Source organism: Girardinichthys multiradiatus, chromosome 9 (assembly GCF_021462225.1).
Source record: "Girardinichthys multiradiatus isolate DD_20200921_A chromosome 9, DD_fGirMul_XY1, whole genome shotgun sequence".
In the NCBI taxonomy this organism is placed as follows: domain Eukaryota; kingdom Metazoa; phylum Chordata; class Actinopteri; order Cyprinodontiformes; family Goodeidae; genus Girardinichthys; species Girardinichthys multiradiatus.
Window position 1 is genome coordinate 36,034,599 of NC_061802.1, and position 20,899 is coordinate 36,055,497.

Sequence of the window (20,899 nt, forward strand, 5' to 3'; positions counted from 1 at the left end):
ACCGATCCGTCTGTCGATCTCCCGCTACATTTTTCCCCCACTTGTGAACAAGACCCCGAGATACTTAAACTCCTCCACTTGAGGCAGGAACTCTCCTCCAACCTGAAGAGGACAAGCCACCCTTTTCCGCTCGAGAACCAAGGCCTCGGACTTGGAGGAGCTGATCTTCATCCCAGCCGCTTCACACTCGGCTGCGAACCGCCCCAGCGCATGCTGTAGATCTTGGCTAGAGGGGGGCAGCAGGACCACGTCATCTGCAAAAAGAAGAGATGAAATCCACTGGTCCCCAAACAAGACCCCCTCCAGCCCTTGGCTGCGTCTAGAAATCCTGTCCATAAAAGTTATGAACAGGACCGATGACAAAGGGCAGCCCTGCCGGAGTCCAACATGCACCGGGAACAGGTCCGACTTAGTGCCGGCAATGCGGACCAAACTCCTGCTCCGCTTGTACAGAGACCGGATGGCCCCTAATAAAGGGCCCCCGATTCCATACTCCTGGAACACCCCCCCACAAAGCATCACGAGGGACACAGTCGAATGCCTTCTCCAGGTCCACAAAACACATGTGAACCGGTTGGGCAAACTCCCATGAACCCTCGAGCACCGTGTAGAGGGTATAGAGCTGGTCCAGTGTTCCACGGCCGGGACGAAAACAACACTGCTCCTCCTGAAGCCGAGGTTCGACTATCGGCCGGACTCTCCTCTCCAATACCCTGGCGTAGGCCTTACCAGGGAGGCTGAGGAGTGTGATCCCCCTGTAGTTGGAACACACCCTCCGGTCTGGACCACCACCCCAGTCTGCTAGTCCAGAGGCACTGCCCCCGTCCACCACGCAATGTTGAAGAGGCGTGTCAACCATGACACCCCAACAATATCCAGAGACTTGAGGTACTCAGGGCGGATCTCATCCAACCCCGAAGCCTTGCCACCGCGGAGCTTTTTAACCACCTTGGTGACTTCAACCTGGGTGATGAAAGAGTCCAGCCCCGAGTCCCCAGCCTCTGTTTCCACCACGGAATGCATGATGGCAGGACTGAGGAGATCCTCCAAGTACTCCTTCCACCGCCCGATAATGTCCTCAGTTGAGGTCATCAGCCTCCCACCCCCACTATAAACAGTGTTGGCGAAGCACTGCTTCCCCCTCCTGTCCGGCTTTCTCCTCCTTCAGCAGATCCAACTCACCACCAGGTGGTGATCAGTGGACAGCTCAGCCCCTCTCTTCACCTGAGTGTCCAAAACATGCGGCCGAAGGTCTGATGATAAATTTCACACCGTTTAAAAAATTCGCATTGTCAAGTGGTCTCATACATTTGTCAAGTTAAAGCACACACCCTAATATCCAGATCTACAAATTTTAGCTTACACTTACTTCACCAAGTCTCATGCTGACAGCAACTAGAAAGCACTTAACCAAACAAGCTTTGACAAAAAATATTTCTCACTGTGTCAAACCCTGTGATATTATCATAGGACCGGATTGTTTTTCACGATTTCCAACAACCACTTTAACATATGGAAATACTTCATTCCTTGACTTCATTGTTTTATGACACAGAATCTTATTTATTATCCTGCCAAAGGGTTAGGGTTATCATTCAAGTATGTTTCATATGTGGTTTTCACCAATCTGCCATTTTGGCCTTTGAGAAAAGTGAGCATAGCTATAGCACTGAGCGTTGCAGCTGGCTGAGTTTGTTGGTGCATGATATTGTTTGACATTGCATCCATGTTGGCAGTCCTATTAGACACAAAACGTAAAACACATCAAACACTTTCACTATATCAAGACTTCATCAGGAGACATAGGTTAGACCACATTACATTGGTGGACACATCAGATTTAGTTTCAATTTTTCATTTGTCAAACAAGCTACAGTTATATCTATATCACAGACCAGTAATTTCAAAAATCTCCATAGACATGTATTCTGAACTCTTATTGAGTACATTACCTCATGTCGAACGTTAAGTATTCACTGCGTTTTTCACTGTAGCTGATGTAAAGCCAGCTGCTGAAAACATCTGTTTAGCTTGAACAGATGTCCAAAGGTGCTGCTGCATGAACTTTATCAAGTGAGCCTCTCAGTCATGTTCTGACACTGTTAACATGTATTTATGTTGAAAGCAGGTGTTTCTGACAGAACCCTGCTGATCCTGAAACTAGCAGGGTGAGCAGCAACAAGTAGACTCTCTGACATGCCACCCTGCATTATGAAAGCAGCTGCTGACAGCTTTTGTTTAAATTAAACAAACAAAATATATATATTTCTATATATATATATACGCCAATGCCCTTTTATTCTCCGGGAAAACGGCAGTTGTTGTGGTCATTGTATGTTTTCTCTGAGAGAACACATGCATTTCTAAACAGATCAAAGTTTCTCAAAACCTCTTTTTCAGTAAAACAGTTCATGCATTGCAAGTATTGGCTGACTGATAATAATCATTCCCCAAGTCTTCACAAAATATTTGCATATTAAATTGATCACACAAAACACAACGGCCACAGATAAGTGAAGTAACACTAATTATCTCTTTGTCATTTCACCTCTTAGTGCGTTGGATACTTTATGCAGCAAGTTAACATTTTGTCCTCAAAGCTGATGTGTCAAAAGTGGGAACTATGGGCAACAGTAAGGATTTGAGCATGTTGAACAAGGGCTAAATTGGGATTGCTAGATGACTGGGTGAGAGCATTTCCTGCAGCTCTCCAATAGTAATCTTGGTCTGTGGTGGTCAGTGTCTCTCAAAAGTGGTTCAAGGATTAGCAAAGAATCGACGACAAAGTTCTTAGGCTCATTGATACATATGGAGAGCTAAGGCTGGCTTATAGGGTCTATTCCAGTAGAATAACCATTGTGGCTCAAATTGCTCTAGAGGTTAATGTTGGTTCTGATTGAAGGGTGTCCAAACACAAAGTGCATCCTAGTTTGTGTATTGGACTATACAGTCACAAAGACGTCAGGCTTTCCATGGTGATCTCTGTCTACTGAAAAGCACCAATAGTGGGCACGTGGGCATCAGAACTGGACCTGGGAGCAATGAAAGAAAGTGGCCTGTTCTGATGAACTGTGTTTTGTCTTTCATGATATGGCTGGCGTTACCTGGTGAACAAATGGACACACTACAGAAGGCAAGCCAGTGGAGGTAGATACCAAAACATCTTCACAGATCTCATGGACATAATGAGTCGATGGGTTATGGCTGTTTTGGCAGTAAATGGGGGACCAAAACCCTGTTTGGAAAGTGTTCATAATTTTATGCCTGATTGATTTTTTTCTTGAAAAATAAAACTTCTGCAACCTGACACAATAATTCAAAAGCATTACATTTGTGTTTTTAAAAGTCTGGGAATGTTTATTCGCATGGGGAGACATAAAATCAGAGTCTGTGATTTGTTTTTTAGTTAAGGATGAAGATTTATTCTTTCATATTTCTTGTTATATATGAATCTCTGCTTTATTTGTTAAACAAAACTGTATGTCCCAGAGAGGTATAGAAATGTCCTTTTATATGGATTAATTTCTTGCGCATAATTCATGATCCTTGCAATGTAGCTGCTTTTACAAGGACATGGTGTAAGTTTGTTTTGTGTGTGCAGGTGTGTTTTTGTGCGGCAACACTGTGCAGCATCATGACTAAGGGTTCTGAATAATTGATGATTGGATCCCTCATTAAGTCTCAGTCTTGTACTCTGGTGGAATCTGACTCTATTTTTATGCGCCAAAGTCTTCGTATTTTCTCCTCCTCTCCACGGATGGGGCGAATTCATCACACATTTAGGGCCCACTGATGGGGTTCCAGAAGGGCTGTGAATGATCTAAATCATGTTGAGTGGGTATTTTTACCTGGCAACCATGACAGTGTATGAAATTGGAAAGACTGCTTCTCCAGACAATGAAGCAGCCTGTGGTTTTAGTGCTGCTTAAGATGAGTGCAACAGGTAACCTTCAGAAATGTCAGCTTGCTTTTATTTTGTCATGACAAACAGGATGTTTCCCTTGACCCGTCTCCTTAAGGGTGGCAGCTATTAAATATTTTAGCAAACGAGTACTCTATCAAATAATATTTTGAGTAATCAGGTAGAATGCATTAGATATTCTTAACCTTTTTTACTTGAGGCATCCTCCATAAATCAGCAATAACAGCTGTGCCTTCTGCTTTCCTCCAAAAGCTATATACACATACACATCCCTGCCCACCATCTATAGTCTGTGCAGTTTGTTATTTATATCAGAAAATATGTTATTTATATTTTCTTTATATTAAAAGCTAACAAAATATATTTGTCAAGAAATAATTGGTTGGGTCAAAACTCTGTCTGTCCTGCCTGTGAGCAATGGTGTGCTCATTTTTAATCCAGAACACTTTGTGTTCTTTTAAAAATATTTCTTTCACTCCAAATTGACATAAGAGCTCCATGTAGACGTTGTATGATGGTAAAATCCACCAACTCATTACTCCTTAATTAGAACATCATCAGCATAGTGAAAGAGTGGACCTAATGAACTCTAAGAAGTTTGTCTATGCGTAAAGACAAAGGCAGAGAGAATTTGGACTGCTCCATCTGTGGTGGGCGTTATTACTAATAGTAAAGATTGAAAGTGTCTGCAGGTACATCCAATTGAAGAATCACAAATGCATCCTCCACCTCTGTGTTGCTTGATAGAGTTTTAAAGTTTTGGAATTTCATGTATTTTCTTCAGATTTGTGTCCTGTTATCTCTTGTCTTTTTTCATCACACTTGTGTGTTGTATGATGGTACACATGTCCCCAAATGCACGATCTCTTACTAGCATGTAGTTAATTGTGGGGGGAAAAAAACAACCCAGCATCGAGTTTTAGTTTTGAGAATGTTTTTTAAAAATCAAGACATTTGAGGACTTTTTTGAGAAATCATTTCAGCCCTATTTTATTAGATAGAAATCTAGTCCTCCAACTCTTGATTCCTTTGAAAGAACATGTCAGCATTGTTGAAACTGGCCTTGACTTCCCCTCTGAGATTGTTCAAAATCAGTGCGTAAAAATGCACACTCATAACCACCGGATCTACCCATTTGTGGAGTGTTTATTATCATTGTTTCATGTCTTTAAGGCCCGTCCAGACTAACTTAGATGGTTTACAAAACCTCAAGAGATTTTCTGCTGCATTTTCACCTCCAGTTTACACACAATCTGAGAAAAAACAGGGATTTCTAAAATCACGTTACAAAGTGGCAATCATTAAAAACGGCTGTTGAGGTGTATATGTGAGAAGTGGATATCTGGAAACTGGAAACAAGGACATAGAGGCCGACTGCACAGTTCTATTACCGGTTTCTGTTAGAAAACACATTTAAGGTGTTTCAGTTAGTCTTCAAGTGTAAGCTGAATAGAGGAAATGGTAAGCAGAGTCAGATAAAACTCAAGCTTGCTTGTGGGGTTTTATCCTAGCACAGCTTTATCCAATCTCAGGATCTTCTTCTTTGGAATTTTGATGTAGTTGATGCCAACATTATCTCCATCTGCTGGCACAGCATTGGTATTACAAAGTTTCACTGTAAACATTTTCAAAAATAAGAAATGCATTAGTCTGCAAGGTTTTTGTTGATGTCATATTATGCTAAGCTATTTTGGGATTCTTAATGTACACTTGTCATTTGTTTAATATAGTCCCTAAATTATATTTTCTTACTGTTATCTCATATCTTTCTTCCTACCATGTCATGTCCTGGATGACATAGCTGGTATCCAGGACATGTTACTGTGAAGTGTCGTCTCTGTAGTCCAGATATTGAACTGTGAGCAGTGGGTTTTCGTCCATATAATTTACCCAGAGTTCACCAGTATTATTTTGGCAACAGTTTACGTTCCACCTTTAGCTGTTGCCGACACTGCATGTGATGCAATCAGCTCAGTTGTTGCTAAGCTACAGACAGAACACCCCAATGCTTTTGTGGCAATGTCTGGTGATTTTAACCACACTTCACTCTCTGCTACACTTCCAACGTTTCAACAGTTTGTCAGATGCTCTACAAGAGAAAACAAAACGTTGGATTTGTTTTATGCAAATGTCAAGGACTCATATATCTCTAAAGCAAGACCTCCTCTTGGCAAATCAGATCACAATCTTGTTTTTCTCTGCTCTAAATAAAAGCCCCTTGTTCAGAAGCAACCTGTAATAAAAAGAACTGTGAGAAGATGGTCACAGGAAGCTGAAGAAGCTCTGCAAGGTTGTTTTGAGGCTACAGACTGGGATGCCCTGTGCCAGCCACATGGAGAGGACATCAATGCCATGACTGAGTGTGTAACTGACTATGTAAACTTCTGTGTGGATAACATCATCCCCACCTCAATGGTTAGATGCTTCCCTAATAACAAACGGAGGACCTGCTTAACAAGAAAAAAGAGCCTTCAGAGAGGGAGACAGAGAATTATTGAGGAGTTTACAGAAGCAACTTAAAGTCAAAATAAGAGACAGCAAGGAGGTGCACAAGAAGAAGCTGGAGATGTGTGGTCAGGTTGAAGAAGATCACAGGCTTCAAGCAGAAGGACAACTGGACCAATGGATGTCTGGACAAAGCCAATGAACTGAACACATTCTTCAATAGGTTCAGTTCACAAACAAACACAGCATCCTCCTCTCACAGTCTGTTTGCTCACAGCTAAACAGACATCCCACCCTCCTTTGACCCACAGCTTTCCTGTCACACCTCAAATGTTTTATCTTCCACCTCAGTCATCAACCCTTCTGCTTCTACATGTTTGCCTTCAACCAAATCATAAGATGCTAAAGCTCCCTTTTCCTCCCCCTTCCACCTGTGTGTCTTAAGAAGTCAGGTGAAGAGACAACTGGAATAACTCAACAGGAAAAAAGGCTGCAGGTCCAGATGGTGTCAGCCCCAGAGTCCTGAAGGCCTGTGCAGAGTAGCTCTTGGATTCTGCAGCACCTCTTCAACCTTAGCCTGACCCAGAAGAAGATTCCAGTGTTGTGGAAGATCTCCTGTCTTGTTCCGGTACCAAAGAAAACTCACCCATTAGTCCTCAATGACTATAGACCTGTTGCCCTGACATCTCACATCATGAAGGTCCTAGAGAGACTCCTGTTGGCCGACCTGAGTAAGCAAACAATAAACTATCAGGACCTTCAGTTTGTTTATCGCTGTGGAGTTGGAGTTGAAGAAGCCATCATACACCTGCTTCAACAAACCCACTGTCATCTGGACAAAGCCAGCAGCACTGTGAGGATCATGTTCTTTGATTTCTTCAGTGCATTTAACACAATCCAACCTGATTTGCTTTGTCACAAAACTCCAGAAGACTCAGGTGGAGGCCTCAACAATCTCCTGGATCAAAGGCTACCTGACAAACAGGCCACAGTTTGTGAGACTGAAGGGTTATGAGTCTAACCAGGTAGTCAGCAGCACAGGAGCACCACAGGGGACTGTACTCTCACCATTCCTTTTCACTCTGTACACCTCAGACTTCCAGTACAAGACAGACTCCTGTCATCTGCAGAAATACTCGGATGATTCTGCAGTTGTGGAATGGATCAGAGATGGACAAGAAGAGTACAGGGAGCTGGTGGACCACTTTATGACATGGTGTGGAAACAATCATCTCATACTGAACATGAACAAAACAAAGGAGATGATTATAGCTTTTAAGAGAAACAGGAATAGGTCAAACACCATTTCCATCATGGGAACATAAGTGGAGATGGTGGAGAAGTATAAATACCTCTGTGTTCACCTGGACAACAGACTAGAGTGGAGATGCAACTGTGAAGCCATCTACAAGAAGGGACAGAGCAGACTGTACTTCTTGAGGAAGCTTGGGTCCTCTGGTGTTTGCAGCAAGATGCTGCATATCTTCTATAAGTCTGTTGTGGAAAGTGTGATCTCTTCTACCACCATCTCCTGGGGAAGCAGCATCAGAACCAGGGACTTAAAAAAGCTCAACAAGCTGATAAAAAAGGCTGGCTCTGTTCTGGGGACTCCTCTGAAACCTCTGGAGATCATTATGCAAAGAAGGATTCTTCATAAAACGAAGAACATTGTGGAGAACCCTGAGCATCCTCTTTATGAGACTGTGGTTTAACAACAGTGTGTCTTCAGTCAGAGGCTTCTTCAAATGTGCTGTAAGACAGACTTCTACAGGAGATCCTTCTGCCCACAGCCATCAGCATCTAAAATGGCTCTTTGAAGAAACCTGCAGAATATGAGCTACAACATCATTTAATTTTCTTTTGGGATGAATAAAGTATTTTTGAAATAAATTGGATTGAATTCATCACACCTGATGTACTCAGAACCACAGTGAAGCCGTGATGATGTCTGAAGAGCCAGTCTCCATGCAAATTAAACGAACAAACGAGTTCAAGATCTTGCTGAGAATTTTTCTTAATTGAGTCGTTTTAGGAATCATTTCAACCCTTGGTTCTTTATTGGGTCTGTAGCCAATGTATTCATTAGGAATGGGTAAACATCATTCCACTGTGATAAGAATTAGTAATCCTTTCATAGGTTTACCTATCATGTCATACATTTTAACAAGATGTTTGCATCAATCCTCAGCGATTTTGTTTTCATATTGACATGGTGGCGTAATGCAGTTGCTGTGAACTGGTCAGGTTCAGATCTGGTGACTCTGGATGTCATTGGGGTACTGCGAACACATTCAAGAAAAACAGATTGGGAGGATATGAGCTTTGTGCCATGATGCATTATCCTGCTGGTAGCCATAAGAAAAGGGGACACTGTGGTCATAAAGGGATTGACAAGGTCAGCGCTAATACCCAGGAAGGTTGTGGTGTTTGAATGATGCTCAGTTACTAATGAGGGACCTAAAGTTTATCAATGAAATATTCCCTACAAATACACCACCACCAACAGCCTGGACCACTGATACAAGGGAGGATGGATCTAGACTTTATTTATTTTTTTCAAATTCTGATCTTACCATTAAGATAAAATCGTGAACAGGTGACTTTTTTTTCGATCTGTTGTTCAATTTTGATGAACATGTGCAAATTGTAATTTCAGTTTCCTGTTTATTGATGGGATCGCCTCCTGGTGTGGTGTTTTGCTCCTGCAGATTGTCTATTGATTCAGAGATGATATTCTGCACACCTTGTGGTTATGTGTGGGTATTGCTTATTTAATATTTTCTCTTTTTAAGAGCATTCTGTGGTAGGTCTGAGACACAGCCGTGCATGAAAATCCCAGTGGATCAACAGTTTCTGAAATACTAAGACCAGCCTGTCTGGTACCAACACTCATGCCATGTTCAAAGTCACTTAAATCCCCTTTCTTCCCATATCCGGTGCTTTGTTTGAACTCCAGTAAGTTATTATCACCAAGTCTAAATAAATTGAGTTGCTGCCATGTGATTGGTTGATATGTTGTTTGTATTAACAAGCAGTTGAACAAATGTAACTAATAAAGTTCCGTGTCGATAAATGCTGTGTTTAGATTTCAAAATATGATGCAAAGCAATTATTGTGCACTGTTTAATGGTGCATTTCTACAGCTGACTGTAATAGGGGTGGTAAAGTAGCCGTTATGATAATGGTAGGTTTTATCTTTAGAGCAGCATTCGTGTTTATGAGGCTTTGTCTGTATGCAGTGATAGATTTGTAGCAAAAAAAATTTATTGTTTGTTTTATGTTTTATTGTCACTTTATTCATCACAAAAAATACCATGGAATATAGTGATGAACATTTTAAGTCCATTTTACTCACCTTTATTAGTCATCTATTCATTCTCTGCTGAAGCATAAAATTGAAAATGTTAAACCTCCATTAAAATGGAAAAAAATGCATAAATGTGTATCTGAAGGGATGAGGAAATGGTGGTCATGGATGGAGCTCCTAGTATATGTTTATAATGTGCTCTGGCGGTCATGAAAATCCATTTACATATTGCTTACGTTGGCCCATTTCTGCTTACTACAAACAGCTACAAATCACTGAATAATTCCCAATGGGGGTGGAGGCGAACCTTGAGCTCTACAAGATGCTTTATGTTGAGGAACAGGAGTAACATGCAACTTCTGTGGCAGACTGAAGGGCCATCTGAACTGATGACTTCTAGAGACGAGGAGTTGAATAGACCCAATCCGCATAAAACCACATCCCTATGTTTCAGTAAAACCCTGAATTGAGTCTTAAACCTCTGCAAATGTATATTGCTTGTGTGAATCAGAGAGGTGAGTGGGGTAGATCTGAAGGACTTAGCGAACGATCAGCCAAAGATGCAGCCAGAGAGGTGGAATCAGAGTGTGGGTTTATTAATAAAAGCGTAACCACAATCTGTCAGCAGAGCTGCTGTGTCCTTTTTGCATACAAAAAGACTGCGTTACATACACTTCTGAATAGGAACCGATTTATATTTTAGCACATTAACAAGCCAGAGGAGACACACACACTCCCTTACACTGGGGAGGTGCAGGGAAAACAGGATTTGTTTTCATCTACTTCCCCTTAAAACATGAAAAAGGAGGAATTCCCCATAGACAGCACAGCTCTTTGATATCTATAGCCTAGTGTCTGTAAATAGGTTAGGTGAAGATGATGTGTGTGCGTGCATGTTTTTGTGTTAGATTGGGTTCTGCACACGTGTCTGTCATCCTTGTGAAAAACTCTATTTTTTGCATGTCATTGTGGGTGGGTAAGTATTTGTGTGCGTGTATGTTTACCTTTCCCTACCGAGGCCTCCGCTGAGTGCTCTCTCTTGTCATTCATGCAGGCAGAGGGTCACGTGGGGCTCTCAAAGCAGTTCAGAGCCACATATTTTTATGTTTCCAATGAAGCTTGTTGTGCTAGCTGGTGGCCTGGTTGATTTCCTGATGAACACTTATGACTGTGGCCTTGCTATATTATCCATTAGAGAGCAACAGAAAAACTTTCAAAAGTGATTAAAACAAATATTCATACCTTTTTGGGGGGCTGGAGCCTATCTCTAGTGGTCAGGCTGCCAGGCTATGACAGGGCAACACTGAGACACACAAGACAGACAACCATGCACTCACACACTCATACCTAAGGGCAATTTAAAGAGATCAGTTAATCTAACAGTCATGTTTATGGACTATGGGAGGAAGCAGGAGAACCCGGAGTTCTGCCTTATACATACTTCTGAATAGGAACCAATTTACACCCACACTTGCATGGAGAGGACATTCAAATGCCATGCAGACTAACCCCCCAGGCTGGGATTCAAACCCAGGACTTTCTTGCTGCAAAGCAACAGTGATAACATCTCCACACTGCTGAAACAAAGGAACAATTCGCATTACCCTGAACTCACCGGCACAGTGATCAGGTGGTGACAGCATAATGCTGTAGGAATGTTTTATTTTTTTTATTTTTTTTAGCAGTGACAGGGAATCTGTTCATTGTTGATTAGAAGATGGATGAAGCTACAGCTGAAACCAGATAGATTACACACACTAGTATAACTTTTCCTGTTTTATGTCAGGTAGGATTACCCAAATAATTTGTATTTGCTACAAGAATAATGAGAGATCATTATTTAGAATATTTTTAACTCTGAAAATACACAAGTGTACTTAAAATAAGAAAACCTCTTCAAACAATGTGGGAAAACCCAGATGATGATGTCATGACTTTGTAGACTTGTGATTTGAGTTAAATAGAGGCACATCTGTAGATGTATTTTGAAAAATGGCATGCCTGTTTTTAAAAAGTCGATGTAAATATTTGGTTTCATCTGTAAATTGTTTTAGTTTTTATGTGTTTGTTTTAGCCTATAGATGCCGAATACATATGCACTATTTTGTGGCACACAAAATCCTAATAAAATGCATTGCAGTTTGTGGGTGGAATGTCATTAAATGTGAAAAGGTTCATGGGATTAGCGGTATTTTTGCAAGGCACTGTGTACTTACTGGAACAACTTTAAGGCATTGTTTGTATGAGGCAAATCTATAATTGGTGCCTCCTCCTACCTCCTCCTCGAGAAGAATCATTTCAAATTCAGCAATGCTAATGTGGTCTAGGAATGAGTTGAGTATTAATATCCGTGTGAAAAATGCTGCAGCACTGGTACATCATACTACAGTGGGACTATGGTTTGTTGAATTTTGAATGTATGCATTTTGACAGCTGCCTTGCAGCTGGGGATGGCTGCACTAACCCATGATGTTGCATCTCCGCTCAGCACCCAGAAGTTACCAACCTCTTTTTTCACCAAGGGCTGCACCAGTCGCTCAGCCTCTGAACAGAATCATGAGATTTTTAGCTTGATCGCCCATGACAGATGACGGCCAGCCAGCCTTAAATGTCTCAGTATGTGCTGGTCAGATTTCACTCGCATGAGCCGCTGGATGTTTCAGATCATGTGTTCAGTGACACAGACTTAAACGTCACAACAAGACCCATGCTAAAATGTCATCAGAATGGAGTTTTTTAAGTTTAGGACAATGAGGTCTGATAACCTTGTGCACAAATGTAACAGTTTGAGGTAAGACAATATTAGAACTGAAGCTTTGAAAAAAAAATTAAAAGCATATCATGTGACCTGTTTTTTTTTTCTAAACAGAAACACAACTACTATTGCAATGGAGGGAAAGATTATTTCACTTAGTGTAGTGATATGCCAAAAATACTATTATAGCTTTAGTCATATTGGTTGTGTTTACTTAAAGCTACTTTTAAACCAGTGCCAAATATGTCACGCACTTCTGACACTGGCCCTAAAGGGATAGTTTTGATTTTTAGAAGTGAGGCTCTGTGAAGTTCTTCTCAGCAATAGCATTACCGATAACAGGCACCCCTCCGTATCACTAGACTTCAAAAGTTACATTGGTGGAGGCTGCCGGCTGTATCAATGCACCTCATTGGCTGAGCCATCTGAGCAACTCAGTGTAAGTCCATTTGGATCATTTAAAACAACTGCAAGACCTGGAAAGGTACAGGAACATACCATCTTTTGTGCCATCAGAGAAATTACAGCCTGTAGCAAATTCCAAAGGTTTACTCCACTAATGGTGGACCACAGTGAACTGACTAGTCAAAGCTTATGAAGAAAGCTGTGTGCAATAATAATATTGCAGAGCATTGTTTGGAATGCAGTAAGTGTCATGAGTTAACATTTTGCTTGCCATTGTAAAATTCAGCCTGATAGATGGAGCCTCCTTGCAGTAAATACTCACAGCTGATACAGATAACAGTGCACAATATGCCAAAGGTCACAGAGTACTGGAACTACAGATTAAAAGGAGAAGAGGGGAAAAATTTGGATTTATCACTCCTGATATTGTCAGTATTTACTAATAAAATATCCAAGTTATGATTTTCTAACATGCAACTTTAATGGGCAGTACTATTGTTGGTAGCCAAGCATGCCCATCTTTGTTATATCCTACTTTCTTTTAACAAGGTGAGTACTTCGTGTGCTATTTATACGCACCTGACTGACAGTTCAAATCAACAATTGAGGAAGACGTACTGGTACTCCTAGCTAAATACAATGACAGAACACCCTGTAGTGTGTGAAGCTTAGTATTTTAAGTGAGTAATTTTGTTATATAAAATCACATTTAAATAAAGTTCACACTGCTTTAAATCCTCTGCATCATAGAAATATATATATAGTAAGAAGATTAAAATGGAAAGCCTTGGCTTTCAGTGGGGCATGGTTGTTGGTGCCAGACTGAGCTGGTCTGAGAGATTCAGAAAATGTATATGGTCTATGATTTATGTAAAACCCATCTCTGAGGTTTACAGAAAATGGTGTTGAAAGAAACAATATTGAGTGCATTAAGCAGCAGTTGTTTGGATAAAAATGCCGTGTTGATGTCAAAGAACCATGGGCAGTCTTGTTTGAGATGATAGAAAGCCAAGAGTAGCTCAAATAATCACTTGTTATAACCAAGGAATATCATTTCTGAATCCAAACATGTTGGACCTTAAAGCACACGGGTTACAGCAGTACAAGACCACAGTGGATACCAGCTAAGAAAAGAACCGGAAACTGAGAGTAAAATTCACAAAGGCAGTTTGTGAATTGCAGATTGGACAGTAATTTTGGAAAAAACATTCCCTCGTGAGTCCATGCATCTCATGCTCATCTGTGACATTCAGAAGTTGGGATCAAAAGTTTGCCTAAAACATCCTGCCTTTTATCAGTGTTTCAGGCTGATGGTGGTGGTGTAGTGGTGTGGGGGACAGGGCTCTTTGAAACCAACTGAACATCTACCTGGTTACTCTTGCTGACCATGTCCATCCCTTTATGACCTCACTGTACCCACCTTCCAAGAGATTTGCATCACAACAAATCTCTAGCAACTCCATAATTCTATTGTTTCAACATGGACTGAAATCCCTGCTAGATATTTCTGACACCTTGTTGAATCTTGGGCATGAAGTTTAAAGTATTTCTGAAGGCAAAACTGGGTCCAACTTAGTACCAGCAAATCTTAGTATGTCTTTTATTCTGTGGTAAGGAGGAAAACAAACTACATGTTGCAACCTTCTTGGTAGCTGCTTAAAGCGGAGATTGTTAGGACGGTGTTTGAGGACAATTTACATGTTTTTAAAAGTTGGCACCAAACATACTTTTGCTAATGAGGACAGTGAACAAGCCATAGGGGTGCACCGATTGAATTTTTCTGGCTGATCACCAATTATTGATCTTTAAAAAGCCTGACCTGCCTATTCCGACTTTTTCCCTAACTGACACTGTCAGGTGTCATAAGGTCACAACACAGGTTGTCAGCAGTTGTGAACCGTGCACATGCAGACGTGACCCAGTGGGTTAGGGGTCTGTTAGTCAGCCCTCTCTCACGGCAGAGCAAAAGGGGACAGCGGGTGATTTTCAGTCCTTTGTAGAGGTGAATAAAATTGGTGGATCAGATTGATTTTACATGTACAGTAAGTATTGGCCGATCACCCAAAATTAAGGAAATCGTGTCCGATCGATCAGTGCATCCTTAGCCGTTACCCTAATAAGTCAATTAAGAAATATTGCCTGAAAACATTCATAAAGTTTTAGATGTCTTGAGGTGCTCCAACTCCTCAGTGACTTTATTTACTTTGTTCTCTTAAATTGTTCAAAAGAAAACCCTAAATTTGAACTGACACTAACTTGATGTCTTACCAATTTATTTTCTGCACCTGTCATCAAAATGATGTTTGTTGGGATTAAGGACATGGAAAAAGACAAAGTACAGTGATAAGCAGCAGTTGTCTGGGCGTGACACTGAACTTTGATCCACTCTGCATGTGTATTTTTTATGTCTCCAGGAAACGTCCAGATCTCACCACCCATAACACGTCATGTCCTCCAACCTCCATTAGCTGATCTTTTGCCCATTTCCTGACTTCTCTTCTTTTACCCTCTGTTTCGTTCCTCTCTGCTGTGTGCCTCCTGAGCTGGATGTATTTTATCTCCAGCTGCCTATAAGCGGGTAGGTTTTATATCCCTGGTTTCTACTCCTTTCTTGGGTAAAACAGACCTTTATTGACAATATTCCTCTCCTTGACTTGTGTGTGGCAGATCTGTTGATATTTAACTGAGGCTTTAACTACTCGAGTTTCCTAAACCCTTTTGATTAAGTCTGTATAACTGTTAATTTTCCTTTTTTCTTATTTAAAGATCTGATTTGTGGCAGAATGGAACATATGCTAACCTTTTAAAATGGCTGTCATAGTTGCTCATCAACAAGCTGAGCTCAGAGGTGAAATAAGATAAGGACTTGATGCAGTGGTGTCAGGGTACAAAGGTTCGATGGGTGCATTGAGTTTCGGAGAGACAGACGGCGCACATGTGCAGAAAGAACAGGCATATAGGTGGTCTCTATGATTATTCATTAATGGCAAGACAGCTGAATGAGTGGAGCCGCTAATTTAACTCTGAGCCTGATGGACAGAATGCAATTACTCTCAAAGAGGAGAAGGTGGGAGAAAGGGTAGCAGCATCCAGAGACAGCGCCACTTTGCTTTCTCCTTACTCTTTCTTTTTTCATTCAACTCGTCTGGCAGGCTTTACTATAGCTGCAGATGATTTCTGGGCTCTGAGCTCGTGTTGGCAGCATTTAGTTTATGGAGTCACAAACACATATATTGTAGCGCACAGGGGGTACGTTCACACACACATATGCAGATATTCACATCTCCCTCCCGCCCGCGTCTGGCAGCGCACCAGTTACGGCCGTCCAATTTAGTGCTCACTACCTCCTCTCCTCCCCTCTGCGGATCCGGTGGTGTGGCTTCAGATTGCCGTCTAAATCCAGACTCACTAAGCCATGTTTACATCCTGCTCTGCTGCTACATTTAGCTCATGAGCTGATTCCAGGTCGAACCACATAATAACTCATAATAACTTTTTAAAGGTCTTTCCTTTATTTAACCCATGGTTTGGCAGGAGCTAGCAGAGATGTTCATAATTCTCTTTTTTCCCGCTGTCAAATCGTATGCCTCAAGTCCAAGTCAAGCCTATAGTCTTATATGACTGAAATAAAGATTGCTTCATTAAATTTCATGCCATCTAGCCTTCAAATAATACTGCACTGCTGTAGGGTAGGAATTCAAACCTGTGCTGATTCACCTTAAGCATAATGTAGCAACAAAAACTTCAATATTTTTAACATTTATCAATAATTATCTTTTGATCCTTTAACATTTAATGCCAGAATCAAAACTACCATAAGATGCTTTATATGATTTAGAAAAAAAGAATGACTATAGTTACACCATTAAAAATATAAATATGCTTCAGGGTTGCACCATCTTAGAAAAACATGATTGTGATACTATGGTAAAAATTGCAATGACTATATCAGTTATAATTAATGCATATTTTGCTAACCCTGGTCTTTCTTCACTATTACACTATACCCCTAGTGAATTAAAGGTGAAGAACAAATTCAAATGATAAATTAGTTAGTTTTTTGTGGTTATGCAACTGAATAGATGTAGATATCTAGTTTTAGGATAAGCAGGCTGCTTTTCTTTAACTCCACATGGTGCCTTAAAGACTTAATAAAGAAAAACAGTGAACAACAGGCAAAGGCCGGAAAGGTAGGGACAGATGGGGACTTGCTCAGGGTGAAAGCTGAGGCTCCTCAAACTCCATCCTGTCTATTATGATTTTACTTCCTCTGGCTTTTTTCTCTCCCCTTTTACCCCTTTGCTCATTATCTTACTCACCCACTCTGTTACCTCACTTCTCATTTTCTTTCTACACTGTTCATTTCTCTTCCCACTAACCCCTCTCTCTTTATACACTCTCTCTCGCCATCCATTTGGTGGAACAGTGCTGCTGATAATGCCTGTAATTGGAGTGACTCACACTTTTCCAGTGTGTTTGGACCAGATAAAGAATATTGTCAGCATTTTGCCGACATGGCCTCTGCTGGCAGAATTAAATGGACTCTGTTCTGTCTGCAGCAAATTAAAAGCCTCTCAATTCATCTGTTCTCGCCTGAGGCTTACAGGGGCCTCCTATTCACGCTGAAACACCGAGGAGAGGGGGCGACACAGAATGAGAGAGATTTCCCTCTTCCCCAAGAAACACCAGTCTTTTGGTTTTGTTCTACTCTGCACTAGGTCGCTGTTTGTCAGGGAAAGAGAGAGAGAAGGAAAGAGAGGTCAAGACTTGTAGTCTAAGAAGTGGGGACGAGCAGCTCAGAGAGTACTCAGTGGCATTATGTGGCATGTCACCTTGCAGCTGTCTCTCACTGTCTTTGTTCCTTGGTATCTCTTAACCAAGAGTGTGTGCTCGTAAATGTGCATGTTTTGAAAAAGAGAACAAACTGTGAGTTTGAGTGCCGTTGGCTGTGAGGTTATGCAGCAACTGCCAGTCAACACTTCAGTTTAAAGTAGAGGCAGATGGGCTCAAAAGGAACAGAATGATGGGGCTACAGGGGCCCATCAGGCTCAGAAAGTGCAACTGATGTCAGTGTTAAATAAAAAACGCATGTAATTAGCGTTCTGGTGTAATTATTGCTAAGGCTAATTAACAAAGGTTAAAGGGGTAGTTAAAATGTGCAGCCAAATATTTTTTCTTTACCTCTAGATATTTCTATTTTGCTTCTTTATTATACTGTATTTAGTAAGATTTTTGAGGATTTGTCTCTTCCAGAAATGTCTGGAAATACTCTTCCAGAAATGTCTATCTTCCAGAACTGTCTATTTATTTAAGATTCTTGATCATATTATGGTGTGTTAGTAAAAAGAAAAAATGAAAAATATATAATACTAACATGCTAGTCATCAAAACCGACATTATAGTTAATTTATGAGGATGAAGAAAAAGGAAAATAAAACCAATGTGTCCGAGCAAAAGCAAAGAGTTACAATCCATAGAATATGCCACATATAGATGATCTCACAATGTCTCTGCTTTTGGCAGGTTCTGATTCCTCACGATTTAATGTCATAATTTTGCCCAGCCCTACTCACAAATGACACTTGACATCAACAAATTTTTCCCACAGAGTTTCTACAGGTCAGTCCTAATAAATTGCTCCACTGTGGGATTAACTACATTAAGAAAGCTATGACATTAATAGTGTCATCAAAAAGTGCAGTTTTATTATTTGTTTTCAAATATTTATGCAACTCAACACATATAACTAGTGTTTAATAAGGTCATGTCTTCTGCAGAGAATGTTTTCATCTGATTCACTTCTGAAACGCTAGGCTAACATTAGTATTTATTCTCTGTTTTTATAGGACTCATTGGTAATCTGGGTGGGAAAATGTGATTCCAGGTCATTGTCTGTACAAAGTTTAGAGGAAAAGCTGTTCCCTAGATTCATAAGAAATTTAATGGAGAGTGTTTCCGCTACACCCTGTGCTGGTCTTTCAGGACAGCTGGGGAGATCTGAGCACAAGACATCAGTCAACACTGCCTGTGTTTCACTAGCAACATTAAAGACAGGAATCTGTAGTCAATTTATGATTCTATTTAATTACAATGCCTAAGGCTATGATGCAAAACCACTTATTGCTCCCAACCCAGAACATCCCACCTGTACACACACAGACATATCCCCAGTCAAGACCTTTTAGATTAACTAATAACAGAGATTACGCACCTCAAACAAAAACTGAAAAAACAATAACATGCTACAGAATACATAAAAAATAATCAATACCACAAGCTCTGAAAGAAAAAGGTTTTTGGACCTTTCCACTGAAATAAAGTTCACAATCTCTGACTTATTCTGTAACTAAAACTAAATCCTTCTTGGAGATCTGCCATTTTTGTGCTATATTTTTATAAAGACCATTCATATTTAGACCCGTGTGACTTTTTTTCACTGCTCACATTTGGCAAACACCACACTAGCCGGCTTACATCAAGAAATGACCAGTTAGTCGGATAATTTTAAAAAGCCTAAATCGGGAACCTGGATGTGCCCATACTTGAAATTAGATCATAACGTCCCTGGTTTAGATCTGTCTTTCTCACTGGGGGGTAGTCGTGGTCCTATAGGCTGGTGACCCGCATGTTTTTCATATTTTTCCTCAACAGGGTCCTGCAGAATGTGGTGATATGTTGAGAAGAATAGTAAGCTAATTGATATAGAGGAATTAGTTGATCACTTGACATCAGGTATAAAACTTGTGTAAATGTTAATTAGTCCTACTTCTAAACTCGTAAACATGTTATTTGTAATTAATGAGTGAAGTGTGCTGGAGAGGTGGATTGTTCTTCAGTAAATGTCGTTGCTGAGTCACGTTATTGACAGAAAGCAGAAAGTGGAGTGCAGGTCTCTCTGCTCTGTTACCATGGGCAACATCTACTCAAGGCAGATCAGAAACAAGCTCATTCTCATGCCTGCTGATAACCCTTGCTTGTTTTCGCCTGCTCAGGGTAAGCACAACCTAACAAAAGCAAACCTGTTTGTTCCTGTCTCTCCCTCCAGATATCCGTGGGTGTGTGTGGGATGTTGTGTCAGGGCTAAAACCCATCCCTCTCCCATGAGCCTGTGTGCCCACACACACACACACGGCGCCTCGACGCACGCACTTGGCGCCCACGCACCCCTAGCCGGCACTGACGCTGTGAACTGGACCCTCAGAGCCCGGCAGAGCTCAGCCGAGCCAAGCGGAGCGCAGTCTAGCCCACTTGGAGCCTGAGGATGTCAACAGAGACAGAGCTACAGCCAGCGGTCAGGCCCAGCAGCGTTAGACGGGACTCCAAGAGGAAAGGTAAGCAAAGGGTCATAATTAGCTCTTACTTTAAAGAAATACAAATAATTCTGAACAATATGATCTATATTGAATATAATGTAAAAACGTTCAAAAGATTTAAATAGGCACTATAAATATGCTGACATGCAAAAACTTCAGCCTAACCTTTTTGTTAGTTTTTTCTTAATTTGCTGTTGATAGCTGTAAGATAACAGGATGCAAGGCTGCTGATGAAGATTGCTGAAAAACACATGCAGGAGTACACTGACATAGTTGGCAGAAAAAATCAGGTGTGGGGTTGGTGTGTTCGGTAAGAACCAAAAAGGTCCAGGTGTGAAAATCTCCAGAGGCAGGTAACTAGCAGGTGTAAAGGAGCAGGCCTGGTTGGCTTTGGAGCAGAGGTGATGACGTCCTGCTGCACGGCGCCACCTGCCCGTATGTTAGAGTGATGCCTGGCCTTCTCCAAATAAGCATCTGATTGATGTTGCAAAAACTCTGGACGCTGTCGGGGATGACACTTAATGGATGCATGCAACCGAGCAGAATCCCACACACTCACTATCACCTGGAACAGATGCCTCATTGCACCCGGTGTGCCTCTGCTCCTACAGACAAGCGCTGGTCCTCCCATACACAGAGAGTGAGGGAAGGCTGAATGCCTCTCATGTCCTATTTAGGACAAGCATTGTTCTACTGCAATGGAGATCATGTTCATCATTCAGACTGTTCTCCATATTTGGAAGACGCACACA

The 20,899-nt window shown here is 41.2% G+C and overlaps 1 protein-coding gene across 9 annotated transcripts in view; it reads left to right on the forward strand.

Annotated features, from left to right (window-relative positions):
- dab1a (DAB adaptor protein 1a) overlaps positions 1–20,899 on the forward strand; it is a 139,000-nt gene that overhangs the window by 42,609 nt on the left and 75,492 nt on the right. For 8 of the 9 annotated variants that reach the window (XM_047374284.1, XM_047374286.1, XM_047374288.1 and 5 more), the window contains exon 2: positions 19,880–20,165. In XM_047374284.1, the coding sequence (XP_047230240.1) occupies positions 20,096–20,165 (70 nt within the window). In that variant the 5' untranslated portion in view covers positions 19,880–20,095. Of the gene's footprint in view, positions 1–14,288; positions 15,413–19,879; positions 20,166–20,899 lie in introns of those variants that run through there. The other variant, XM_047374285.1, reaches the window with a different exon arrangement.